The following is a 27,202-nucleotide window of genomic DNA, read 5'->3' on the forward strand; positions in this document are numbered from 1 at the left end:
TTGAGATGCTTACTATATGGATTGAAACAATCAGGACAGATGTGGTATAACCGTCTAAGTGACTACTTGATTGGGAAGGGATATGAGAACAATGAAATATGCCCATGCGTGTTTATAAAAAGGACAAGTTCCGGATTTGCAATTGTAGCAGTTTATGTCGATGACATGAACCTAATTGGAACTCTAGATGAGTTAAAGGAAACTGCTAAGTACTTGAAATCCTAATTTGAGATGAAAGATCTTGGGAAAACACGGTTTTGCCTCGGACTAAAACTCTAGCACCGTAGTGATGGGATTATGATCCATCAGTCAGCATATACTCAAAAATTATTAAGGCGCTTTAATGAAGATAAAGCAAAGCCTGTGAGTACTCCCATGATCGGTCGTAGTCTTGAGCCTGAAAAATATCCGTTTCGTCCAAGGGATGAGGATGAAGACTTATTAGAGGCTGAAGTGCCCTATCTAAGTGCAATAGGCGCATTATTGTACTTAGCTCAATGCACAAGACCGGACATCTCATTCGCAGTGAACTTGTTAGCTCGACACAGTTCTGCGCCAACACGCCGCCATTGGATTGGCATAAAGACAATCTTTCGATACTTGAGAGGTACGATTGATATAGGCTTGTTCTATCCCTACAGAGAGAAAAGAAATAACGGAATTGTGGGGTTGGACTCCACAAGGAAAAACGCCACATTCCGTGCTCCTCCTCCCCTCCATCAAAATGACAACGATGTCTTGATGGGTTTTGCTGATGCAGGGTATCTCTCTGACCCTCACAAAGGTCGCTCCCAAACGGGTTATGTCTTTACCATGGGAAGTACTGCGATATCTTGGAGGTCTACAAAGCAGACCCTTGTTGCTACTTCCTCAAATCATGCAGAGATTATCACTCTACATGAAGCCATGCGAGAATGCATATGGCTAAGGTCTGTAGTTAGACACATTCGAGGAACTTGTGGTTTGAAAGTCTACCACAGATTAACCTACATGCATTTATGAAGATAATGCAGCTTGTATTGAGCAAATGAAGTTAGGTTTCATCAAGGGCGACAACACCAAGCATATATCGCCTAAGTTCTTTTACAATCAGCAACAACAAACACTTATAAATATTGAAGTGAATCAAATCCGTTCAGAGGATAATGTAGCGGACTTGTTTACCAAGTCGTTACCTAAATCCACCTTCGAGAAACATGTGAAGAGCATCGGATTAAGAAAGTTATCCGAACTCCCATAATTGTAGAAATCAGGGGGAGACCTTGACATCAGGGGGAGCTATGATGTCTACATGTTCGATCTCGAAGAGTGAAGGACGAGTTGTGCTCTTTTTGCCCTTTGACCAGGGTTATTTTTGTCTCACAGGATTTTTGTTACCTGACAAGGTTTTTAGTGAGGCAACGATCAAAGCGTCATCACCGAGTTTGAGCGGCACAAAGGGGAGTGTTGAAGGATGTCGACTACTCCACATTCACGCGCGTTGTGCTCTTTTTCTCCTTCGACCAATGTTGTTTTTTCCCACAGGGTTTTTATTACTTGACAAAGTTTTTGACGAGGCAACTTAGAAGCGCATAGCAGAGGCACACTATTGACATGGAATATCCAAGGGGGAGTGTTGTAAATGATAATGACTATTCATGCAATAGGTATTGCTTAATGTATGCGATTGACATACTTGTAATGTGCGATTGACAGACTCGTAATGTATGCGATTGACAGACTCGTAATGTGCAAGTGATTAGTATAGCTATTATGTATTGCCTTTTGTATACATGATGTAACCCTATATAAACCTCATGGTGAGATGAATACAATACAATACAATTTTTCCAATTCTCTACAACATATCTTGAATTCTCTAGATTTTATTCATTCAAACTCATTTGAAATTGCAAGTCATTACAGATGCTCTAAGATACTGTCCTATTGGACTTCGAACGCTGTGAGTATCATCAGACCAAACCAATGATGCCGAGACATGTGATTCAACTGGCAAACTGCTCCCCACAACAGTCACATTAAAAGTCTTCTCCTCGTTCAAGGACTTGAAGGAAAGAACATCAGGCACCACCTTGATATCAAGTTTCGATGTGGAGAAGATTTTGACTTGTAAGTGGACTTTGCAAGGCCAACATTTTTAACTCTTCTACTAAACTCAACAGTAAATGATTCCATGGGTTTAACTTTAGCTCCCATTGATGGGTAATTATGATTCCTTGGTGATCCTTTGTCAGACCCTGTAGGGCATGTGGTGTTATCTCCTGATACAAGTCTAACTCTGGTTTCATTATAGCTCATGCACAGCAACGTTATCTAATCTTCTTTGGAAGCTTCATACACAAGCCCTGGATTTAAAGCTTCTACAGAATTGATATGTCCGCTTCCATAGCCGAATTCACCAGAAGGGTCAGTAATGGTACTATTCATGGACCAAGCTGCATAAGAAAAAGATTTGATACCATCATAATCTTGAAATTCCAAATGAGGCTAAATTTGACCCCAAAAAAGAATGAGACTAATGAAGCAATAGCTATTATTAAGACAATACCAGTAGTCATAAGAGATGATTTGATGGCTGCCGGAGACCAATCAGGGTGGATTGTTTTAACATATGCAGCTGCACCAGCAGCGTGGGGGCAAGCCATGGAGGTTCCAGATTGTATATTGTATTTTACACGCCTAAAGTCGCCAGGTACAGGAATAGATGAGATAGGCGCAACAGGTGAATATGCAGCCAATATTTGTGCCCCCGGGGCACTAATGTCTGGCTCAAAAACATTAGTGTAAATGTTATCATCATATCTATGGATAGAAACACACACACACACACACACACATATATATATATAGGGACAAGAAAACATATACCTTAATAATTTCGGGTAAAACTGTATTCGGTCCACATGAAGAGAAGGGAGTGAGTATAGGTGCAGCAGGTGCAGGCGTGCAGCAGCTTTTATGACTTCACTTTTCAATATATTTATTTGCTCGAGGGTCTCTGTAAAATACAAGGCACATTCTGTTATGTAAAGCAAGTATCATCATGAGAAAATCGCGTTATGAAGTATCCAAACGAATCAATACTTTGTGGAGCTGATATAGGACATGAGCACACTATAATTTGCGCCATTTAGAGTCGTTGCAGCTACTGGGAGAACCAAAGAAAAAGCATCAGCATTGCAATAATTATATAAAACTGAACCCAGTGCGTCCAGCTTTATATGCCTCAAGATTTTCATTAATGTAGTCATCACATAACACAATCTTGACCTTTACTAGATCACTGTCCAGGCAGCCTTCAACACAATCACTGCAATACAACAAGTCAGTACTTTAGCATTTTGACTAATTTGTTTAGATTTTAGAATGCTGGCAGTTAAAATGAAAGGTCAAAAAATTACCTAGCGTCTCGTTCAGTGCAATTACGTGAAACATCTTTTCCATGTATCAGAGGAAGACTAGTTCCATTTAATGTGAAAGTGTTAACATAATTTCCCTGTTTAATAATTAAGACTATCAAAAAATAAAACAGAGAATCTCAATGAAATGCAAATTCATGAATAAATTTATTTAAAGGATAGACGAAGTTGATGAGACTTACCACTAGTATACTACCATTTCCAAGAACAACCTTGTCAATGATCCGCCGATCTGTGCTACTTGCTGCAACTGTCAGTATCCATAGTGCTACACTTGAACAGAAGCACCCCAAGGACCATAGTTACCAGAAGAGTGTGAGGTTAGTATCCCTTTCTCCATAGCATGAAAAGCACCAATTGCAATAGGATCCCCATCGAACTCTAGTATCATACCAAATCCAATTGAAATTGTAATGTCAACACCATCAGCAATAGCATCGTCAAATACAGCCAAAATATTGTGTGATTCACAATATGGAGTGCAAGCTTTATATGCTGCAATTCTTGCTGCTGGGAAACCTCCCCCCCCCCCCAATTCCCTGCTACTGTTGAGGCAGTGTGGGTTCCATGGCCTACTTCATCCCTTGCAGAGTCTGTTGATGAGTATTACCGAGCTCCAATGAGCTTTCTGAAAAGTAAACAGTTTTTCAGTGTCGATAAAATCTCAATACGTTTTACATGAAATTATAACAATTTTCAGAAGTTGAATAAAAAACATTTTTCATACGTTTCCTAACTGGGGAAAAATACAATAATACTTATTGGTCTTAGTTATAAATTATACAGAACCACGAGTCTGGAGTACCTAAGGTAGTTTCATGTGCTTTCACATGAACAGTTCGGTTATGCAAATAATCTAGAAGAACCGAGAGTTTGTCTTATGTCAAAGGGGACCAGGATCATATAGTGTGGTTATGGAGGGGCCAAGAGATGAATTAATGAATAGTGAGGGAACATACTTGTTGCAAGTAAATTTTTTTCCCCCTTCACAAGCACCTTTCCACTTCTTAGGAGGAGGACCAAAACCATCATCTTTAAAGCTCTCAGACTCGGGCCAAATTCCAGTGTCAATCACACCAACAATGATATCACTCTCAACAGTGGCATTTCGACTAACTTTCTCATTCAAACCCATAAAATCCCAAGATCTTGTTGTCTGAAGTTGCAATATTCTGCTCGGAAAGACAGAGACTACTTCCTTCATGTCTGCAGTGCACAATTATTAACAAGACAAAATCTCAAACCAAACCATATTACTCCTTCATAATGGCAGAAGGAAAGTTTATTGAGGAAGCACTCACTAGAAAGTTTTTCTCGTTCCTGGTCCGAGAGCTTGGCAGCAAATCCATTGAAACTCCTTTTGCAACTTCTTAACAAAACATTTTCAGAACTGAGAGAGAGAGAGAGAGGACATAAGAACACTAAGTTGGTGAGACATTATTGAATACAAACTGCCCTGGATTATACATATGACTAAAAGGAGAAAAAAAAAAGAGGAAAAGTAACTTAGATCTAGATAGACAACCTGCTCTGGACAACTCTGTAGAATACTATGGTGGTGAGACAATGGTGAGTACAATCCATAAGGAAGCGACCCCAAGTACACAATATAGACCTGCATCATCATCAATCATCATTGTATTCACAGTCAATAACAAAAATAAGCAAATTAATTTTCAAATACAATCAATGCCTGTTGATCTGGCCTAGTGATGTTACTTTCAAGCAAAAGAGAACTCTATTGTTTCACAACAAACATGACTCTTACAGTCTTACCCTTCTATCCTCACAAGTAGCTCTGCACAATACACTCACAATAAGGATGAGAATGGGGAAAACATAATGAAACAGAAGAGCTCCATGGTTAGCCATTGTCAATTCTCAAACACTTTGTGGGTGTAAGAAGACTAATTTATACTGATAAAGCATTCATTGTTGCTTTTTGGGTGTAAATAATTTTCATCCTACATGGAAGAAATATTATAACTTGTAAAACGTATGCCACGCTGGCTGACTATTCAATTTGCATTCACAATTTCTTTCCTTCACTTTATTTGCATCTTTGGAATTACAGCTAACTTACATAATTGATTCTTCATGTACAATTGAAAATTCATATGATGGACATTTCTTAGTATACATCATCACATTATCACCATTCAGCATTCACATATCTTTCCTTTCTTTCATTTGCATCTATGGAGTTACAGCTAATTCACAAAATTGATTCCTCGTCAACAATTCATAGGATGATATGGAGTTTGATTATGTATAAAGAGTAAAACAATGACTCTAAAATATTCGCAAAAGCCTGGATTAAGGCTCCAGGCAGACTATTCAATTTGCATACACAATTTCTTATCACAAGATAAACTCTTAAATTTTTTTCTGCCAAATACAAAGAATGAAGAATCCATGCTTCTCTACCGGCTGTAATCAATCACTGAGGGTAAAGAAAACAAAAAATAGCAAAAACAAAAGGAAGAAGAGAAGGTACCCTTATTTGAATGGAGAAACACAATGTGCTTGATGGTGAGAGTTCTGACTGCAGCCCATCTTGGAGTGACTACGTACACAATGTAGACCTTCCTACTGATTAACCCCTGGCCATTTGAAAAGATTTAATCTTTTGTTCTTGGGACTGATTTTAAGTGGGCAAAGAGCACTTGAGCAGATGAAATTTGAGAGAAGCACCCCAGGTGTTTGAAGTAATGCATGAGAGAACATGACGAGTTTGTGGCTTCAGTGTGAGGTGATAGTTTTGTGAAAGCGAGAGGGAATCCAAATTTATTTGGCCTTGCATCATTTTTATTCTTTTCCTGATCTTTCGTGAACGTGAATCCTTCTATTCATGAGCGAGCAGGATCAGAGACTGCTCTGAATTCAAACTGCAAGCAACTTTTCTACCCACTTTCAAAGACAGATTGATAACTTTAGAATGCAGACATGTTCTTGCTTGAAGATCCAGAACAGCAAGACAATTTCTACCAATTCCAGCTGAAGAGTTGTTTGCTTTAAGCCACTTTGGAATGAAAGCTATCATACGAACCAGGACTATGATTATCATGTCCATTTTTAGCATCAGACACAGCCATAACACCTTCAGAGGAAAACACATATATGTTGCTTTTAAAACTTTGAACAACTCTGCAGGCAACTGTGTCCGTAACTTATTAACCAAAGAAATATCAAACTAAATTTCTTTTTTTGGTGTGCATAATCAAACTAAAATTTCAGACATCACAAGCAAAGTAACAATCATACCCAAAATTGAACAAAAAAAAAAAACAAACATACCCAAAAACAAAAAACAAAAAAAGCAAAGTAACAGACTGACTGTAAACAAGGTATCGGGATGTTATATCTGCAAGAATATTAAGAACTTATGGGTAACTGCACTGTCTCCTTGCCAACAAGCACAGTTGACTAGCATCAGTTCTGAGAGTACAGTGGGGCATAAAAAATCTACTCTAATTATGTTTCTCTTTAAGACTAATCATTAACATTAATAGAAGAATCTCACAGTCTTATAAGTTGCAACTGGATGAATTTTACTACAATGGATCTCACACTGTTTTCCAAGAGTCCAAGTGCAAGAACCTCATCATACATATACTACATTGCAGACTAGGAGAGAATACTGGTGCTCGACACCAGTTAGAAATTCCTAAGGTCTTCAAGCAGAGTACAACCATATCCTCATACATCCTCCTGGATAATCACTACAAGTAGCCATAAACAAAGACAGAAAAAAAAAAAACAAAAAACAAAAAAGTTAACTTAAACCAAAATTAATCAATAGAAATTAAGAGTATACATGAAAATCTTGGGAACTGGTACCAAAAAGTTATCTTACATTACAAATAGGGTTCAATCACCCACGAGGGAGAAATGATATACTATGTATGAAGATAATTGGCTGCCATCATCAACTCCAGGGTCAGTTCTGGTTCAATGTGAAACTCAGTCTGCTTACCACTGCCCAAAGAACAATATTACAATAAAAAATATGGAAAAGATGGTGAGCAAAAAGAGTATTCCCATCAAACTATCAAATATTACTAGTTCCAACTAGCAACCATAGTCAACTGAAGCATCAACCAATATCCAGATGAGAAGCCCACAATTCAACTCCATTTATCATGCAAGTATATGGTTCACCAAACCAATATATTTCTTATACCACCTCTCTTTTACTTCTCTGTTGCCAGCTCTTATGTTGCTTGAGTCGTGTCAGTATTAGATGCACATTTGATGTGTTCATTATTCACAAGAAGTAATCAAAACTGAGACACATTACTGTTTTACAAGAGATAGAGGTACATTATTAAAAAAGAAAAGAAAACCACAAAAAAAGTACATAAACTACCAACCTAGGGGAAATGCTCTTTGCAAAACTATGGATGAAAATACCGAGATTATCCTAAATTCCTCTCATCTTCTCACATCCTTTTATAGAGTCGGGTGGCTTAAAGGTTGGACCTTTTTCCTTCTTTTTTTTTTTTTTTTTTTTTCCGAAGAAAAAAGGAGTCAACTTTAGAAGTTCACAAGGGTGATGTCCAAATTGTTTGGTGGCCTAACGATCATTCGTTACTTCGACACTCTATTGCAATTAAGATGATACAAAACTTCGATATGATAAGCTTTGTTTAAATTTACAGCCTATAATGACAGTATTAACTTAACATTGATCAAATATATTGTTCAATTCAGAAACCTATAAATTTCTAATACACCAACAGAACAGTCAAACCTACATGAGCAATTAGGCATTAACATTGATGCTGCAAAATTCCTAAGCAAAAAAACGAAACACAGAGAATCCAAACCTGGCGAATTGAAGATTCCAATAAAAATACTTGCAGATCTTCTCAAGAATGGTGGTGCTGATCTCAGGGAACGTCACCTCACCGTGTTCCGTTTCAGAAAAACCCCCTGCCCAAAAACACACACGAAATTTTCAAAATTGAAACCCTAATCCTCTAATCGCTACTATCTTGAAACTAATTAGAGAAAGAAATATACCTGGAGATGTGAGCATGTTGCGGATGGTCTGAGAGACCATGGCGGCGTCTTTGTGGACGACGAATTCGAAGCCCTCGGCGCTGATCAGCTTCACGGTGTCTTCTTTCTTCATGTTTGCGGGGTCAAGGAGGAGATTTGAGTTTCGATGTAGTGAGAGACAAGGGAATCGAAACTCAGTGACTCGGTTTTGATTTTGCTTTTGGCGTAAAAGACGTGTTTGTCTTTGGACCAACTGTTAATTTTTTTTTTTTTTTTTTTTTTTTTAGAAAAAACAAAACAAATAATATTCATTCACTTAATTGAAAAGAATGTAAAAAGGGAATATAAAACAAGATTTCAAGCCGGTTAACCGAGCCTAAACTAACCATATTAATCGCCCAGAGCATGTTCTGATCACAGTAATTAACTAAGAAAATTATGCTCAACAATCATTGAATGTAAATCCAGTAGTGTAAATAATTATTTTTAAGTTAAGTTATTTTTCAACCACTTCTTCTTTTCGAAGCACTGTTTATACTCATATCAGTTTTCTTCTTTGGAACATTTGGAAACATCGATGTCACTGTGTTTTTAATGATGTTCAACCTAATCCTTTCTTAGTGGCCTCTCTTTCTTTCAATGCATCTTCAGAGTTTTTGGATCAGTTTAAGGATCCTTCTCTTCAAATGGGTAATCAGTTAGTGTCTTTGCGTCCCCCTCCCAAACCAAAATGGTCCCCTCCTTTACCTTCCCAGATAAAAATAAATACTGATGCTTCATGGACTTTGGAAGGAACAGGACTGGCTGCTGTGGCTAGGAACTCTTCTGGTTCACTTGTATCTGGGAAGGTTTTATTTACCCATGCTTCTTCGTCTTTGGTTGCAGAAGCATTAGCAGTTAGATTGGGTGTCCAGTTAGCCCTATCCATACCATCTACTCATTTTCTGTTTGAGATTGATTCTCTCCAACTTGTTAAGCTCCTCACCCATTCCACCACATCCACCGATTGGGCTGTGTTGCCTCTTGTGGATCATATCAGAGCTTTAACAGTTGATCTTGGTTCTTTTAGCTGGGGTTGGACCAGCAGAATAGCTAATCAGGCAGCAGACCACATCGCCTTGTTAGCTCGCAGGAGGCAGTGTCCAGCTGATTGGGTTCGGTTTCCACCTTCCTCCTTTACTCATATTCTCTTGTATGATGCAGAACATGCTCCAACTTAGTTTATTTCGTGTTAGCTCCCCTGTTCCCTGCGTGTTTTGGGCAGGGGTTTAGCTCTGCTTTGTTTTTGTTTTGTTCTTGGTTCCCAGTTTTAATGCATTTATTTCTGTTCAAAAAGTTAAGTTATTTTATTTTCAACTATTGGATGTAAGCATACTTTATTTGATCAATTACTGATTAGATGAATACAATTATTAATCACTAATTTTATAGGCTTTTGAGAAAAGAATCTTGAGAGAGTGCAAAATATATCATTGTAGTCAACAATAAGAAAAACCACGTTGTTTTTCACACCATGTCCTAAAAATATCATTATGCATGTACATTGCCAATAAGAACATTTCAAGTATAATTGTATAAAACATTTGGTCCCTTGAAAATTGTCATAACTATAGCACTACAATAAAATTGAATCCTAACACATAAGAATTGTTAGGAACCATGCTCCTTGCTTTCCCCACGACCGCCACAAGTATTGCAGCAAACCCAAAACCATTCACTTATTGATATCCTTCCACTATCACCACCCTCGTGGCAACCCTTGTGAACCCATCCACACCGATCTTCATAGCCTAGTCATTGGAATAACCATCGTGGCAGGGGCGGAACTACAATCGGGTCCGACGGGTCCGGACCCTTCCCGGCTTCCCCCCCCCCCCAAAAGATTTGACAAATGTCGTGCAATAGCATGTGTTGCAGTAATAAAAGCTTTAAAAATCATTTTATTCCTATATATGGACCCCTCCCAAAGCCAATCCCACACTACCACGTACTTGATAGGTAAGAGATAACAAAAATAAGCAGAAAGGTGAATGTGCATGTGATTATAATATTTTATTGAATTGAGTAGGTTGACGAAAAGTAATTAACAATTTGTTAGATAATATATATATATATTTGCCATAGATGTTAGGGTTTTTAATGGTTTTGAATGTGAGAAACTTATGTCAATTTTGTGCTTCTTCTCTATTGCGATTTGCGAGTATGCTATTATGATGGTGTGGAACTAAATTTCCATTCTCAATTTAAAAAATATATATATGATTTTATAAGATTTTGTAGATTTAGCCTTCTAAATAATTACTATCATTACTGTTTTACTCAATTCTTTATTCAAATGAGTATCGTTTCACTATTGTTATGGATATTAAATTAAATTTTAATAAACTTGTAAATGAAAAATGACATACAAACACGGCTAAAATTAACATATAGTTAACTAAAATAAATTAATTAAAATTTCTAAATCTAGTCCTGTATTGCTAGACTGGACCCCCCCAAAGTAAAATTTCTGGTTCCGCCACTGCATCGTGGCCATCTGAGGGAAAATTAAAACAAACTATAGTTGCCCTAAAACCTAAAACTAGTATAACAAACAACAATGAAGGAAAAAAGTTCATCGAAAAAGACCGAATTTTTTATTTTATTTTTTTTGGCATTACAACAACAGATCAGAAGCAAACCCTAGGGTTTGAGCAGAAAGGAGAGCGGCGGTGATTCTTCGGAGGATCCTCCAATCTAGGGGTGGGCGTCGGGACCCGAAAGACCGAAGACCCGACCCGGACCAAGCAAAAAAGCCCGATTCGGTTCGGTTTTAGTATGGAAAATCTCAGTTCGGTGCAAAGCCCGACCCGAATGTATATTTTCGGTTCGGTCTCGGGCTTCAAATATTCGGAGACCGAAAGCCCGACCCGACCCGATTTCTCCTCCATCTCAGTGAAACCATCTCCTCCCAAGCCAGCTGCCCAGCTCCTCCTCCTCCTAAACCTTTCCCCTCCATCTCAGCCTCTCGAAATCATCTCAGCCTCTCGAAACTCTCCTCCCAAGCCAGCTCCTCCTCCTCCTCCATACTCAAATTTGCAGTGGCTCCTGAAGCAACCAAAGCAATACTGGAGTCCCCAGTCTCCACATATGAAGAAGCAGAATTTCAGTAAACACCCATAAACCATGTGAACAAAGAAATCAAATTTGGGCTTTTGTTGGAATCAGAAAAAGTGACAAGACTATGAGGATCCAACACATACCTCAGCTGGGAATTGAAAGAGTTTTTTTTTTTGCCAGAAGGAATTCCAGATCCAACACATACCTCATGCTCCCCAGACGCAAGATGTTGATTTGATGAATATATGGTAATTGGTAAATAGATATGGTACTTGGTAAATAGAGAACTGCATAATGGGGATTGGGAAGGAAGAAAAAAGGAAAAAAAAGAAGAAGAAGAAGATATGAAGTAGAACTGCAGAAGAAGAAGAAGAAGTGTCGAAGAGAAAGAGAGTATAGAAAGTAAAAGAGGGTTCTGGGTTCTATTTTGTTTTACTTCTACCGCCTAGGACGAAATAAATATAAGCTTTGCACATAATGTGTTGAGAGCATCTTGTGCTCTAGTGGTTGGGAGCAAGCATTTCGTGTAAGAGGTCGGGGGTTCAAACCTTGCCTCTTACTAAATTTTGTGTATATTTTGCATATTGGGCCCGAAAAGCCCGAAGACCGAACCGGCCCATTTGGGATCGGTTTCTGTCGGTTTCTATTTTTGAAAAAGCTCGAACCGGCCCTGACCGATTGTTTCGGGCTCGATCTCGGTTTTACGAAATTCCGGGCCCGGCCCGACCCGAGCCCAGGCCTACTCCAATCGACTAGCAGTGGCGAGGCTATTCGTCATGGGAATGTGGCGATGAGGGCACTGGCAGTCCCTTTGCTCGTGTTTCTCTTCATCGTTGGCTGGTGTGGAGAAGATCTAAGTCGATGGTCGTCTTCGACCTCAGACGGGAACTGATGTTTTGTTTGGCTGACCGCCTATTATGGCGATGGGGTAGACCACCGGATGTCGGCACGATGACGGGGATGGTCAGATTATGTGGCCGAGGATGTCATCACCTGGATCGTCTGTCGAGGACGGCATGATCTGGGGTGGAGGTGATGGAGGGCGTGCTGATTCCAGGCATGCGGCCATCGGAGGTGCAACAAGGAGCAGTGGCGGTACTGGTTCTCTGCTTCGGCGCTTGGTCCTGCCTTGATTGGGTGCCCATATCAGATTTATGGGTGCCCAGAATAAGGTTATGGGCTTGGGAGTTGGGCTGGCTTTGGGCCCGCGACAAAGCCCAGTGGTTGGGCTTGATTTCTCCACATATTTGGATTTGGGACCCAGGCGGTGGTTTGGGTACTTGCTTACTCAAATGTGTTCTTATAATTTCGGGTGTGTTGTGCTTACGTGCAGGCAGATTCCTCATTGCTATATTCAATAAAAGATCTCGGTATAATCACACTGTGAGTACCACAATTGCGTGTCTGGCGAGTAGTGTTAATTGTGCTGGGACAAACATAGTCTTGAGTCATCCACCGATCTCTTGCATGCTCGAGTTACAGATTATGATGATTTGGTCTCCAAACCTCAAGGTCATGGCAATGGTCTCATTGTTGGTAATTATTTTGAGGAGGTTGGGAATTTATGTTTAGTTTTCTGTTAGTTTCTCTATAAGTGATGCAGAGCAGTATTTTATTGTACATGAACTACCTGTTGGTGTAGTACACTTTCTGGTTTGTTCTAGCTTTGCTCTAGCTTCAAGCTGTTTGTGGCTTGTGTCTGCTCCCAATCGGGATGCCATTCTAAACGATTGTAATCGTTAAAAGTTTCAATGAATTCACTTTTCAAAAAAAAAAAAAGATCAAAAACAAAAGGCAAAGAGCCCAACAAGCAACAGAAAGCAAAACAGAAAGATACTACCAACAAATAGACCCAACCAACACATATTAAGGCGGAGGGGTTGTAGCATCAAACAACAAAATGCGCATTAGGGAGGGAGGAGGATTGAGGACTCAATCCACTGAGCACACCCTGCGCGACGCCAACTCCACCATAAGTCAGCAACAGCATTGGCGTTCCTACTGGTCCAGCGTCAGTTAACGATGTTGAAACTACCAGCGTTTGCTCGAATGGAAGAAACAAGTTGAGAAGCAAACTAATCAACTGCCGAAAGAGGATTCAAAAAAGCAGAAACCAAGACTAAGGAGTATGATTCCAACTAAAAAGAAGAAAGAGACAAAGAGGAAGCTAAACTGAGGCCAATATCAATAGCCATCGCTTCAGCAGCTATCGAGGAAGAGGTATAAACGCTCCAGGAAAAGGCCCCAATGAGAGCACCAGTAGAATCCCTTAGAAGGGCAGTGAGGCCAGCAGATAAAGATTGTGAGTCCTAAGCTGCATCAGTGTTTAATTTCAAAGTAGTAGTGGGAGGGGGAAGCCAGTGTGAGGAATTCTCGGAAGGAAAGACTTTCACCACTCTGGAAGAAGAGAGTAGGCGCTGGGGGAGCGACAAAAATTCCATTGCAACTGCATAAGCCCGTGTAGCAACAGTAACTAGATTGGAAGAGACATTAACACAACGACATCTCTCCTTCCAAATAAACCATAATAGAAAAAAACCACTTGGGTAGAGAAACCAATATCTGTCAAGGTAAGGTCGCCATTTGTGATAAAGAGGCGAGAGATCCAATCATCAATATTCGTAACAGATTGAGGATTAATCCAGTAGGAAAAATGCTGAGAAAACCAAGCAACCATAGCCCACAAGCATAGAAACAGAATGTGTTCAGTGGTTTCTGGATGCATATCACAGAGAGAAGATAGGGGAGCGAGCCATATGTCTCCTATGGCGGTTGGAATTAGTAGCCAAGGCATTAGAAACCGCCCTCCAAAGAAAGTGTTTGACTCTAGGAGTTACTCTTACCTTCTACAGCCAAGGCCATACTTCATCAAGAACCGAGTGGGACTGATGAGGGTGAACTGTTAATGTTGGCATGTGATTCTTTATCAGAAACTTATAACCACTCTTGACTTAATAGACTCCAGACGAAGCCGCAGACCAGAGTAACTTGTCCGTAGTATCCTGACTACTAAAAAGAGTAGCCCTAAAGGCCGTAAGAGCTGTATCAGGGAAAAGAGCATCAACATAATCAATATTCCAGCAGTCCACCGAGCGGTCAATAAATTAGAAAACATAAGTAGCAGGGGTCACAAGAGGCAGCTTCGAGCAAGTTCACCCGTTGGGTCACCAGGTCACCCACTATTCACTATTTTTTAGTGTTATTTTCACCCTCTGGGTCACGAGTACAGTGTATTTCGTGTCATGGGTCACCCTAAATCACTTTCTGGGTCACCATGGTGACCTGCACAATGTATTTCGTGCCCTGCGTCACGGGCACAGTGTATTTCGTGACCCAGATAATGAAAATATACACTAAAAAGCAGTGAATAATAGGTGACCCAACGGGTGAACTTGCTCTAAGAGGGGTACCTCGGTATCAAATTGTGGCGCCAAAAATCAATCTAATTTCCAGACCCTATATGCTAGATACATCCTCTAGACGAAAGTGAGCGGCCATCAAGAATACTAGACCATGCCCAAGAAGGAGATGCACCACGAGAAGCCTAAAAAAAAAAAGTACTTGGAAAGTATCGACTTTTGAGAACACGAGCCCGCAAGGCATTTGGATTGGATAGAAGGCGCCACCCCTGCTTTGCTAGAAGAGCTAGATGGAAATCTGCAATACTTCGGAATCCCAAACCCCCTTTTTGATTTTGGGAGGCCAAGCAAAGCCCAACTTTTCTAATGAATACCTGCAGAGGACTCTTTCCCCACCAAAAATCAGCCATAGCCGAGTTAATTTTAGTGCGGAGAGAAATTGGAAATTTAAACACAGACATAGGGTATGTTGGGACCGCCATAGCAACCGATTTAATCAGAATCTCATTTCCTGCTTGAGAAAAAGACCGAATTTGAACAACCACACTTTTGCCTATGTTTGATCTTCTTCTTTCTTTTTCTTTTTGGCATTTTCAGAGTTTTGTAGAATAAAAGTATGATAATGGGATATGTTGGCAAATTGTAGGTGATAAATGGTCATGCCAAATAATACGGTTGATTATTACACTTTGACTTTAGGTTGATACTATGATGACACTCCGTTCCAATAATGAAACCCAATAGATTGTGGCATGATTCAAAGCATTATTGATGTCTCCATTTTCATTGCTTTATACACACTACAAGTTTAAGGCCACTAAGCTATAATTAAGCACTAGTCTAGCAAAAGAAAAGCCTAAGCTACAGACTACCGTGGCTAAATGTGCAAATATTAATTCCATGCCATGGGCACATAAATATTAAGCTTGAGAAATGATTCAAAACTGACATTATTAGTTTTCAATCTTGATTCAAAAGACTTGGTTCATTAATAATTTACTTACGATGAAGAATGAAATCCAGATTTCAGATCTAGATGTTAGGTTTGGGTTGCCAAGATTATGACTAGCTAGAACTTAAATCTAGACTAGGAAAAAGTACCCTAGACTCCTAGAGGCCTAACCATAGTACATTAACTCTTATCCTCTAACATCTCATTCATTATATGCCTAAATGAACTTCTGTATGTATGTATTGACTTCAAAACTATTATCTTCTAACCCTTATAGGAGGTCGAGTTCGTAAGAGCTTTCAGGTGTGGAATGCCCCACACTCAGGTTCGAATCCCGTTGACACTGATCAGAGTTAAATTTCAATATATTCTTGATGGCAGGGGGGGGCGATCTCAATCAAAAAACTATTATCTTTTTACTCGATTCTGATCGTAAGTATTCACATACGGAAATGCTCGTTAGTTGTAGATGTCCACGAAAATCAGTCACATAAAATGCTAAACATCCATATGCATTGGCAGGACAAATAACCTAAACAAAATGATTGAAGTGGTTTGACGGGACCAAAATCTTTTTCCGAACTACACTGTCACTGAGGTGGTTAAACAGGATCCAAGTCTTTTTCCATACAAGACCGACATTGAGGCGTGGTTCTACGGGACCATAGAATTCATTTTGTGAATAAAAACGTGAATAATTGTTTATATAGATATAGATGCATGTGGGCCGTAGAATATCGGATTCCGCACGTATATAGCCGTCCATTTAGCAAAGGCGAGTCCAAAACCCAAAAAAAAAAAAAAAAAGATGAAATTAACGGCGTGGCAGACACTAATCAGCAAAAGAAATCAAAAAACATCCCTCTGGCACCAACCGCCAGAGTGCCAGGCTGCACATGTCAGACGAGGGCTCCCTTTGACCCCCAGTTGTCCTAAAACGACGCCGTCTCCACCCCCCCACACACCAAAGGAATCTATTTATTTGCCGTTTCCCACTTTTTCAAACCCCCTTCTTCTTCTTCTTCTTCCTCCTCATCGTTCTTTCCGTTTCTTCTCTGCAACAAAAAAAATATAAAAAAAATCCTGACTGTGGTTCCCTCACGGTCGCGAATTTCAACGCCGGCGATCGCATTTCTCCGTTGGAATTTAGGGTAAGCGAAGTCTCTGTGTACTGGTCTCTCTGTAATCTGTGTAGTCAGATCTGGTTGTTTGTTTTGGTTTAGTGAAGTTTGGTGAATTGGTGTAGGTGAGAGAGAGAGAGAGAGAGAGAGATCGGAGAGGAGAGGCTGTATGGCGAGCAGAGTGGACCACGAGTACGACTACCTGTTCAAGATCGTTCTGATCGGCGACTCTGGAGTTGGCAAATCCAACATTCTCTCCAGGTTCACCAGAAATGAGTTCTGCTTGGAGTCCAAGTCCACCATCGGCGTCGAGTTCGCCACCAGAACTCTTCAGGTAACTCTTCTTCTTCTTCTTCACTCTGAGACTCTACTTTTCCCCTGTGGTTTAATTTTTGGAGTTTGAGTTCATTTGGTTGAAGTTCTAGTTATTATGATTTGGATGTCTTATGGATTTGCTGTGGTCTGGAAATTGCTGCTTATAGCTTGATATGTCAATGAGGCTTGAATGGGGTTATCAGAGGCCAATTAAGCATAATGATCCGTCTTTGTGAGGATTTGTTCAAGTTTTTAGGAGGTGGTAGTCTTAGGCCTCATTAACTCCGATAGTTTTTAGGACTGATTTAAAACCAAAATTATGTGTATTTTAGTGGATACATGCAACAATGATATGTCTCAATGTCTGTATTTGGAGTTTAGATATATACAAGCCTGATTCCGATAGGTTGGTCAACGATTACACCCATGAAAAAGTAGGGCATCAAATGCCGAAGTATTCTAACTTGGAGTAATTGCATTATATTTTTGCTCTCTTCCTACATGATGTTGCTGCATATTTGAGATCCTTGTCGTATGGACTTTGGAAACTGGATGGAATGTGTTCGTGTGATATGATACTTTCATATAATTGATGCAGGTGCTTAGTGGTTTTATGCAACATGTATAGGTGAGTGCCTTACTCCAGGCAGATGTAAACTACGAGCATGACATAAAGGGAACAAATTAGAGTCTCTGATGCCTTTATTGCTATAGGGTCTTCAGTGCTGTACGTTGCCAATAGAGATTCTAGGGAACTGAAATTCTGGCATTTTCTTTCTTAAGGCTAATGCATTCAGAGTTCCCACATTTTAATGTATATTTTCAATCTATATATGCCTAGGACATAGTTGAATGAACAATTAGGTTTGGTTCTCCAGTTATATTAAAAAAAATTAAGAATTTAAACTTCATATGCTGCTTGTATATTGAATTTGAACTTCCTCTTGTAAGTGTATAAACTTTCCTTCATAAGAATGTTGATTTGTGTATGACTCTTCTGGGTAAGCATCCATATGTGCTACTGCTGTCTACTGGACCCACAGGTTCCGGAGTGTTAATGTGTTAAAAAATACAGCTCTGTGTTGAACTTTCTGGGGTCAATTTAGCATGTTGGTAACCAGAAATAACTCCATTTGTGGGCCAATGGTTATATCTACAATTTATTGATGACACATGGGGGTGTGTTAATTATTGTCTGCAATCTGATCCAGAGCTAACATTCCTTGTTTTAAATCACAGGTTGAAGGAAAAACTGTCAAGGCACAGATCTGGGATACAGCAGGGCAGGAGCGATATCGTGCTATCACCAGTGCATACTATAGAGGGGCAGTGGGTGCTCTCCTTGTCTATGACATAACTAAGCGCCCAACATTTGATAATGTTCAAAGGTGGCTCCGTGAATTAAGGGACCATGCGGATTCTAATATTGTCATCATGATGGCTGGAAATAAGTCCGACTTGAACCATCTTAGAGCTGTTTCAGAGGATGATGGTCAGGCCTTGGCTGAGAGGGAAGGTCTCTCATTTCTTGAGACATCAGCACTCGAAGCAACCAATATTGAGAAGGCATTTCAAACTATTTTAACAGAGATCTACCATATCATTAGCAAAAAGGCACTGGCAACTCAGGAAGCAGTCGCGAGCACTACCCTTCCTGGTCAAGGAACTACTATCAATGTTGGTGATGCTTCTGGGAATACGAAAAGAGGTTGCTGCTCTACATAAACGGATGACTGACACCTAGGGGAGGAGAACCATTTGCTGGATAAGACTTTTTTTAGTTTTTTCTTCCTTTTTGGGTGAGGGGGGAGAGCCATGTAGAATACAGTTTTACTTAATTGAGTTGTGATAAGGAAGCTTGTGAATTAAAATTTACAGTGGTGTTGGTACTTTTTTGGGGGTCTGCTTTTCCTTATGCACTGTTGATTATATGTTTGAAAAATTGTAACTATTGAAATTTGGAATGTTGGGTGGAAACTTGGCATCTCAAATTAAAGAATTAATGGAACAGAAGAGACCTTGTTTGTTCAGAGTCTGATTCTGTGTTTTGTTCGCTAGTTACTTCTTGACTTGACTAAAAGTTACAATATCTTCTCTTTGCAAATGTTGGTGGCGAACTAGTGCTATTCTTTTGCAACGTTGGTCCTGGTATTCATAGGGGTTTGATTTTCAACACCCCTCACACCAGTCCGATATGTCAAGTGATTGTAAGGCATAGTGTTAGGAAGAGAGTAAAAGAAAAAAAGAAAGAAAGAACACAGAGTGCAAGTGTTGAGAAAGAGAGTGAATCATTTACCGATTTGTAAAATGCTTGCTGATACACAGGTCAAATTTGCCTCATTTTAGCAAACTTTCTGAAATATTTAGGGGCGAAAGGTAATATTTAAAACTATGACAGAAAATGATTGGTTGAATTTGGACACTACTGTTCAATCTGTACAGTAACATCATGTATTCTGTAAATTTTTTCACAAAAATCACTAATCTCATCAATTATCTGACTTGAGCCTACTGTAGAATCCGCGGTAACATGGCACGTCAATACCATTTTTCCAACTGTTAGTGCCCAAACATGTAGGTCATGAACATCCTGAACTCCTTTGATGCACTTGAGACCTTTCTCTAGCTTGTCGATATCAATCTCACTTGGAGTTCTCTGCATCAATATGCCATATGTATTTCTGAGCATCGGTATAGTTGTGCTTACAGCAAAAACAGAAAAGATGAGTGTGCAGATCAGATCAACAACTAAATAATCTGGCTTCGCCCAAATGATGGCTCCAGCAATCATTACTCCAACAGACTGAATCATGTCAGCCATAACATGCAGGTAAGCTCCTTCGAGATTTATGTTTAATATTTTAGTCTTTACTGGAGGAATTGACACCAAGCTAGTTTCATCGTCTTCAATTGTTGCGCATGCTTCCTCCTTGCCATGATCATGATTATGATTATGACCATGATCATGATGATGATCCAAGTCTCCACAAGCATGATGATGATGATGATGAGTGTGATTGTGACCGAGCCACATGACCATGATAAAATTAACCGAAAATCCAAATGCTGCAACTGCAAACATGAGAACCCCATTGACCATTGCATGCTTGTGAAGCATTCTGTTGACTGCTTCATAGATCAAGATCGCAGCGACCACCCATATCAGCAGCACAGATAGAAGCGCACTCAAAACCTCAAGACGGTGATATCCAAAAGACTGGTATGATGTTGCCTCCCAACCTGAAGCTATTACTGCAAAAAGAGCAATAGCGAATCCACTAACATCAGTAAGCATGTGGGCTGCATCTGTGAGTACTGCCAGGCTGTTCGATTTTACACCACCAACAATTTCAACAACCATAAACAACATATAGACAATTATGAGTACACGAAGTTTAGTTGCTGATTGTGAACGTTGTTTTGAATCCAAATTACTGCTTTCTTTCTTGGAGAAACCACAGATGGAAGAGCAAGGTAACTTTTGTGGCACAGGCAGAAGATCAATACTTTCAGAGACTATCGGGATCTCAATTTCATGCTGGGACTCTGTTCTAGATAAGGGAACCTTCTCATGCTCCATCTGTTCCAGCAACGTTATGGTTCATGGAATTGAAAAGAAAACATCAGATAAAGAATGTAAAAATCTTAATCGTTCTGGGATTGACAATTCCATGTTAATATCAAGTGCTTGAATACTGAAAGTAAATATTAGCCACGATCAATGAACTTTAGACAAAGCTTGAGACTTCTAACTTTTGACCAAGATCCAAGATTTAAGAGTAAGCAACATCACTAATGAGTCTACCATGATCTCTACTTTGTTCTTTGAACAACCATAGCTGTTTAACTAGAATACACAATTTCTTCAACTTTCAACTATCAACCACAATCAGAAATATAGATTCATGGGATGAAGCAAGCAAAACATTAGAATTCAGCTTTCAGACTCTTAATTAATGAATTTCCAATCCTCAAGATTCAGAAAAGTAATTAGTCTTATGTGCTAAATAGCCTTATACCAAGTTACTGATATCATTTTCAAGTATATATTTTCTGTATCCAGATGATCTCAAACCACTAGTGTGCACCATCCCAGCACAATGACCCTGCATTCTTACACTTTCTAAATTCTCATGTCCATGTAAATCACTCAATGAAATTGCATCATTCCTTCAAAATGGTTTTCAATGTACATAATAAGACTGTTTCAGTTAATGACAAAGCATCAAAATTTGAGCATTAGAACTCTACTATTGCAAAATCTGACGAAATTGCTTTATCATCTGGTTATATCAATTCACATGTCTAGACCCAGAAAATCATATACATGATCCCATACCTTGCTTCTCCAAGAATCTAAAGACTCAAAATTTGGGGAATTCCAAAGGATCAATACACTAGTAAAAAGCATCCAACTTTGCCACAACATTTCCACCTCAAAGAGTAAAATATATAGGGCAATGCAATATGTCTCAAGAACTAAAGAAAAAAGAGTGACCCAGAACTTCAGATTGCATGAACAACCAACATCCATTACTTTATGTAACCATACAAGAAAGATCAGCATGAAGATTCAATCACCCATTTCAAAAATCAGATCAAAGACTCCAAAAAGCAAAGAAGACAGAGATCAAAAGGGAATGAATGAGATACCTGATATTCAGAGCACAGAAAACTATAGCTTTGATGACTCTCTTTGACTCTTGTGGGTATCACAGAATTAAAAAAGAGTTGATGAATTCAATATGGAAATGAAATATGAATTGGGCGTTGCGTACAAGATCGCACGAGCCTCATTTGTGCTCTGTCAAACAGAGTGTCCATGTTTAACGTTAAAACAATAAGTTGTTGGGCCGGCCATCTCCGATTTCCTCTACTTTGCTAAAATTTGGGAAAGCATTTAGGTAAAGTTTCCACGACTATCTGAGTCAAACTCATATATGAGAAACCCCAAACCCCCGGAGATCTCTCAAACTTGAGCTGAAGTTCCTCAATCTTAGATTCCAGACACTTGCTGATGTTCTTGTAGTAGAAGCTACATTGTTTGCCTAACTTTATTTCTCTCTTTTTCCTATTTTCCTTATTAATTTTTTTTTTAAATTTTTATTTATCGGCACAATGATTCTCTTTTGAAGTAAATGTATTCCGGGTGTGTTGCGTAGCAACAAAACTACCGAGCTGAGAGCAACGGATGATGGAGATAAGGAGATTCTTATAATAAATAGGCTCATAGGGAGGCGAAATGTCAAACTTGGATCTTCCCAACTCTATTGGTGCGGGTGCGGGTGCGGGTGCGGGTGCCCCACGCAAGTCTTTCTCTTCAAAGTGAGAAATTCTTAGGTGGGGGTTTCCCCACCACGTGGCTTTAGGGCCACCCAATCAGAACAAAGAATTTTTTTCTTCTTTTTCAAAAATGCCCCTGCTTTCTAAATGTACAATACCCAAAAGACCCCCCTGCTAGGCAGTGATTGGTCTGCCGCATTGCCACGTGGTGCGGGTGCCCCACGCAAGTCTTTCTCTTCAAAGTGAGAAATTCTTAGGTGGGGGTTTCCTCACCACGTGGCTTTAGGGCCACCCAATCAGAACAAAGAATTTTTTTCTTCTTTTTCAAAAATGCCCCTGCTCCCTAAATGTACAATACCCAAAAGACCCCCCTGCTAGGCAGTGATTGGTCTGCCGCATTGCCACGTGGTGCGGGTGCCCCACGCAAGTCTTTCTCTTCAAAGTGAGAAATTCTTAGGTGGGGTAAATGTACAATACCCAAAAGACCCCCCTGCTAGGCAGTGATTGGTCTGCCGCATTGCCACGTGGTGCGGGTGCCCCACGCAAGTCTTTCTCTTCAAAGTGAGAAATTCTTAGGTGGGGGTTTCCTCACCACGTGGCTTTAGGGCCACCCAATCAGAACAAAGAATTTTTTTCTTCTTTTTCAAAAATGCCCCTGCTCCCTAAATGTACAATACCCAAAAGACCCCCTGCTAGGCAGTGATTGGTCTGCCGCATTGCCACGTGGTGCGGGTGCCCCACGCAAGTCTTTCTCTTCAAAGTGAGAAATTCTTAGGTGGGGTAAATGTACAATACCCAAAAGACCCCCCTGCTAGGCAGTGATTGGTCTGCCGCATTGCCACGTGGCTTTAGGGCCACCCAATCAGAACAAAGAATTTTTTTCTTCTTTTTCAAAAATGCCCCTGCTCCCTAAATGTACAATACCCAAAAGACCCCTCTGCTAGGCAGTGATTGGTCTGCCGCATTGCCACGTGGTGCGGGTGCCCCATGCAAGTCTTTCTCTTCAAAGTGAGAAATTCTTAGGTGGGGTAAATGTACAATACCCAAAAGACCCCCCTGCTAGGCAGTGATTGGTCTGCCGCATTGCCACGTGGTGCGGGTGCCCCACGCAAGTCTTTCTCTTCAAAGTGAGAAATTCTTAGGTGGGGGTTTCCTCACCACGTGGCTTTAGGGCCACCCAATCAGAACAAAGAATTTTTTTTTTCTTTTTCAAAAATGCCCCTGCTCCCTAAATGTACAATACCCAAAAGACCCCCCTGCTAGGCAGTGATTGGTCTGCCGCATTGCCACGTGGTGCGGGTGCCCCACGCAAGTCTTTCTCTTCAAAGTGAGAAATTCTTAGGTGGGGGTTTCCCCACCACGTGGCTTTAGGGTCACCCAATCAGAACAAAGAATTTTTTTCTTCTTTTTCAAAAATGTCACTGCTCCCTAAATGTACAATATCCAAAAGACCCCCCTGCTAGGCAGTGATTGGTCTGCCGCATTGCCACGTGGTGCGGGTGCCCCACGCAAGTCTTTCTCTTCAAAAGTTGGAGACTAATTTTGAATTTCGGCTCTCAACGTCTTGAAGAACAAGTGGGCAGTCTATATTGAGTGTAATAAAACAAAAAAAAAACGAATAAAAAATAATCACACAGGTGATGAGAGCCATTAAGACTTTAAGGCCGCGTTTGGTAGAGTAGACAAGATTGGATTTAAGATTTCAAATTGGATTAGACTATATTAGATTGGATAGGAGATGCTAACTCCAAACCAATCTTGCGTTTGTGTAGTAAGATTGGGAACTGGATAAGATTTTTTTAAAAAAATAAAAAATTTGGAGCACGACGATGACAACTTCAGAATCAACAGATGTTATAGATCCTTCACTTCATCAATTCTAGACCAAAATTGAACAGATCTGGATCATGATTATGCAGTCATTCACAGCGGCACTCGGAGAGGTGTTGTTGGTGGCGCTCACGAAGGCGACCAAGGAGGTGGTGGCGGAATATGATCGAACATCTACGAATCGATTAATTCCAAGAGAGATTTACTTGAGAGACAACAACAGGAGGTCAAATGGCCGCAGAGGGCCAAAGAATTGTGACGGAGCATAGGAAGGTGAAGGTGGCAAAGGAAGAGAGAAGTTCTACGTTGTCAATCAGGCTGAAAGACGAAGAAATAAGTAGCAGGATTTAATTTATCACACCATTTCAACAAGATTTTTTATCCATGTCTTATTGAATATAAAATTTCCGATCCTAACACATCTGGGCATCCAAACATCTCAAATGATATGATTGGATATGTCGTTTCCTATCCAATCCTTATATGAGGCAAAACAAACTCGGCGTAAAAAGCAGATTGTGTGCCAGATAGGACATGAGAGCCACAAAGAACGGACGATGAAAAATTCTTAACAAATTGAGAGGCACGCCAAAGGGAACAGGAGAAGCCAAACTTTAAGTTCCGACAAGCTCGTTGTTTCTAGAACACCAAGTGAAACTTAGAAGTTGGAAACAAATGAATAAAAAATAATCACACAAGTTACTAAAGTTAGGATTCTTCTCCACAAAAAGATTTTACTGGAAAGCAAAGCATACGTAAAACCCACAAAAACTCTACATGGAACAACCAAAGAAGCCATAATGTTATTGAACTTGATAGTCTCCAAACCATCTCTCTTTTTAGTAAGGGATAATGTCACAAATATGATCCAAAATTTAGCCCATTGAATACAATAGGGTGTTACAAATTAGAAGTCTTTTGCAAATAAGGTGTCAAGTATGAGTTTAACATTTTTAAGTTTATTTTTAATTTTATTGTCAATTCTAAAGCATTTTGTCTATCCATATACAAGAAATTCATTCAACAAACATCTAAAATATCAATCACCTAGTGCGGTAAGGTTGGTCGAGCTGCCTAGTATGGAACCCTCATGTCTAGAGTTTGAATCCCAACTCCCACTAGTTTGTGGCCAGGAGATTTGAGGAACATTTGGATTCGTGCGCTTGCGGTGGGAGATTAGTTTGACTTTGTTGGGATACTCTCGTATATCTCGGTCCGAATACTGAATGGGTGGGTGTGTTACTAACTCGCTAACGCAACCGAGGTGACTTGTTACCTCACTCAGTCACTTCCAATCAAAAAAAAAAATTTCCGAAGTATCATCTGCCGTCCATTAATTAAGGTGCCACGTCAGCTAGAGACTAACTGTTTAGTTAGCAACAGTAGGGCAAGAAGAGCGCAGAAGATGAATCGCAGCTGCAACGCAAGAGGTATGCTTTCTTTTCTTCACTCTACTGCTTCTCCTGTTGTTCCGGTTAACAATTTTATGGGTTTGTATCATTCCCAATCGTCATACCCAACCAAATCCAGAGAAACCCATCGAAATCGACCCAAAATCACTAATCTTGAGGATGCCTTGAAGGTGTTCGATGGAAATGCTTTACTCGCATCCTTTGCCTTCTTCTGTTATCCCTTTCAATCAAATATTGTGTCAACTCGTCAAATTGAAACATTATCCAGCAGGCATCTCTTTGAATAGACAAATGGGTCTGCTGGGAATTGCTTCCGATATTTATACTCTACCAATCATCATTAACTGCTTCTATCATTTGAACCAAATGGGGTTTAGCTTATCTGTCTTGGCACAATTCTTCAAATTGGGTCTTCAACCAGGCGTCACCACCTTCAACACTGAACACTCTAATCAACGGCTTTGTTCTCGAAAATCGACCTGCTGAAGCAGCACGAATTTTCGGCAAAATGGTGGAGGGAGGTCATTGTAAGCCGGATGTGTTTACTTTCAGCACACTGATAAAGGGCTTTTGCATGATAGGTAACAACACTGCGGCTGTTCAGTTACTTAGGAACATGGAAGAAAATGGATGTGAACCTACCATAGTGTCATATAACACCATCATTGACAGTTTTTGCAAGGATACACTCATTGTAGATGCAATTAACCTCTTCTCAGAAATGATTTGTAGAGGTATTGCTCCGGACGTTGTTACTTACACCTCTTTGATTCAAGGAGTTTGCAATTTAGGCCAGTGGAAAGAAGCTACAAGGTTGCTTGATGAAAGAGAAAAATTCACCAACAGTGTCTGGACACTTAGGGGACTTTCAGAATGATACCTGAACTTACAAAGTTATTAATGTGATACCTGGACTCATTTTTTCGTATCAACGTCGTACCTACAACCAATTTCCGTCACGGAGCTGTTAAATTTTGCACGTGCATCGCACGTGAGTCACTTAATGAAGACAAAAAGACTGATTTACCTCAAATTTTTTATTTTTTTTTCTTTTCTTTCTTTCTTTTTCTTTTCTTTTCTTTCTTCTTCTTCTTTTTGGGTTTCTTTATTCTTTCCTTCTCTCCTTGCCAACACCACCGCAACCAACACCAGACCACACCGGTCGATCAGTTCAACTAGCACCACCGCCGCGCCCATCGAGCCCATTTTATTTCTTGATCTCCGGCGAAACCCTCTTTCTTCCTCAAGGTCCTCTTCTTCTTCATCCTCGTCCTCTTCAGCAATGGGCAACCTAACCCTCTGCATCCTCGGTTTCTTCTTTTCTTCTTCTTCTCCTCTCCGTCTTTGGCCCTCGATGCGTTGATGGCTTGATCAGTGAATCCACCTACTACTACTCCAGATTTCTTCT

At 40.0% G+C, this 27,202-nt stretch overlaps 4 protein-coding genes and 1 pseudogene across 4 annotated transcripts; 2 read left to right on the forward strand and 3 right to left on the reverse strand.

Moving 5' to 3' along the window:
• Nucleotides 1-1,833: 1,833 nt before the first annotated feature.
• Nucleotides 1,834-5,858, reverse strand: LOC133732369 (subtilisin-like protease SBT4.10; annotated as a pseudogene).
• Nucleotides 5,859-6,752: 894 nt separating this feature from the next.
• Nucleotides 6,753-8,652, reverse strand: LOC133732368 (uncharacterized). Its single transcript, XM_062159905.1, has 4 exons — nucleotides 8,445-8,652; nucleotides 8,249-8,354; nucleotides 7,276-7,397; nucleotides 6,753-7,141 (listed from the first exon to the last, which is right to left on the reverse strand). Exons 1-3 carry the CDS (start codon nucleotides 8,554-8,556, stop codon nucleotides 7,319-7,321), a joined length of 297 nt encoding a protein of 98 aa, XP_062015889.1. The 5' UTR covers nucleotides 8,557-8,652; the 3' UTR covers nucleotides 6,753-7,141; nucleotides 7,276-7,318.
• Nucleotides 8,653-9,109: 457 nt separating this feature from the next.
• Nucleotides 9,110-9,643, forward strand: LOC133730385 (uncharacterized). Its single transcript, XM_062157985.1, has one exon. The coding sequence runs from the start codon at nucleotides 9,110-9,112 to the stop codon at nucleotides 9,641-9,643; it is 534 nt and encodes a 177-aa protein (XP_062013969.1).
• Nucleotides 9,644-16,800: 7,157 nt separating this feature from the next.
• LOC133731888 (ras-related protein Rab11C) lies at nucleotides 16,801-19,299 on the forward strand. The gene is made up of 3 exons (XM_062159329.1): nucleotides 16,801-16,984; nucleotides 17,080-17,288; nucleotides 18,509-19,299. The coding sequence occupies exons 2-3, from the start codon at nucleotides 17,124-17,126 to the stop codon at nucleotides 18,992-18,994; spliced, it is 651 nt and encodes a 216-aa protein (XP_062015313.1). The 5' UTR covers nucleotides 16,801-16,984; nucleotides 17,080-17,123; the 3' UTR covers nucleotides 18,995-19,299.
• A 239-nt stretch (nucleotides 19,300-19,538) lies between these two features.
• LOC133731842 (metal tolerance protein B-like) lies at nucleotides 19,539-22,426 on the reverse strand. Its single transcript, XM_062159271.1, has 2 exons — nucleotides 21,923-22,426; nucleotides 19,539-20,849 (listed from the first exon to the last, which is right to left on the reverse strand). Exon 2 carries the CDS (start codon nucleotides 20,847-20,849, stop codon nucleotides 19,692-19,694), a length of 1,158 nt encoding a protein of 385 aa, XP_062015255.1. The 5' UTR covers nucleotides 21,923-22,426; the 3' UTR covers nucleotides 19,539-19,691.
• Between the last annotated feature and the right edge of the window lie 4,776 nt (nucleotides 22,427-27,202).

This window comes from Rosa rugosa, chromosome 2 (genome assembly GCF_958449725.1).
Source record: "Rosa rugosa chromosome 2, drRosRugo1.1, whole genome shotgun sequence".
NCBI classification, from domain to species: Eukaryota; Viridiplantae; Streptophyta; class Magnoliopsida; order Rosales; family Rosaceae; genus Rosa; species Rosa rugosa.

Bases quoted from the DNA above. Each gene is read 5' to 3' on its own strand.
- LOC133732368 (XM_062159905.1), bottom strand. From the start codon at position 8,556: ATGAAGAAAGAAGACACCGTGAAGCTGATCAGCGCCGAGGGCTTCGAA. The intron at 8,355-8,444 runs GTATATTTCTTT...GTTTTTGGGCAG, and splicing joins CAACATGCTCACATCTCCAG to GGGGTTTTTCTGAAACGGAA. The intron at 7,398-8,248 runs GTTTGGATTCTC...TTCTTTGGGCAG, and splicing joins TGGAATCTTCAATTCGCCAG to TGGTAAGCAGACTGAGTTTC.
- LOC133730385 (XM_062157985.1), top strand. From the start codon at position 9,110: ATGGGTAATCAGTTAGTGTCTTTGCGTCCCCCTCCCAAACCAAAATGG.
- LOC133731888 (XM_062159329.1), top strand. From the start codon at position 17,124: ATGGCGAGCAGAGTGGACCACGAGTACGACTACCTGTTCAAGATCGTT. The intron at 17,289-18,508 runs GTAACTCTTCTT...TTTAAATCACAG, and splicing joins TCGCCACCAGAACTCTTCAG to GTTGAAGGAAAAACTGTCAA.
- LOC133731842 (XM_062159271.1), bottom strand. From the start codon at position 20,849: ATGGAGCATGAGAAGGTTCCCTTATCTAGAACAGAGTCCCAGCATGAA.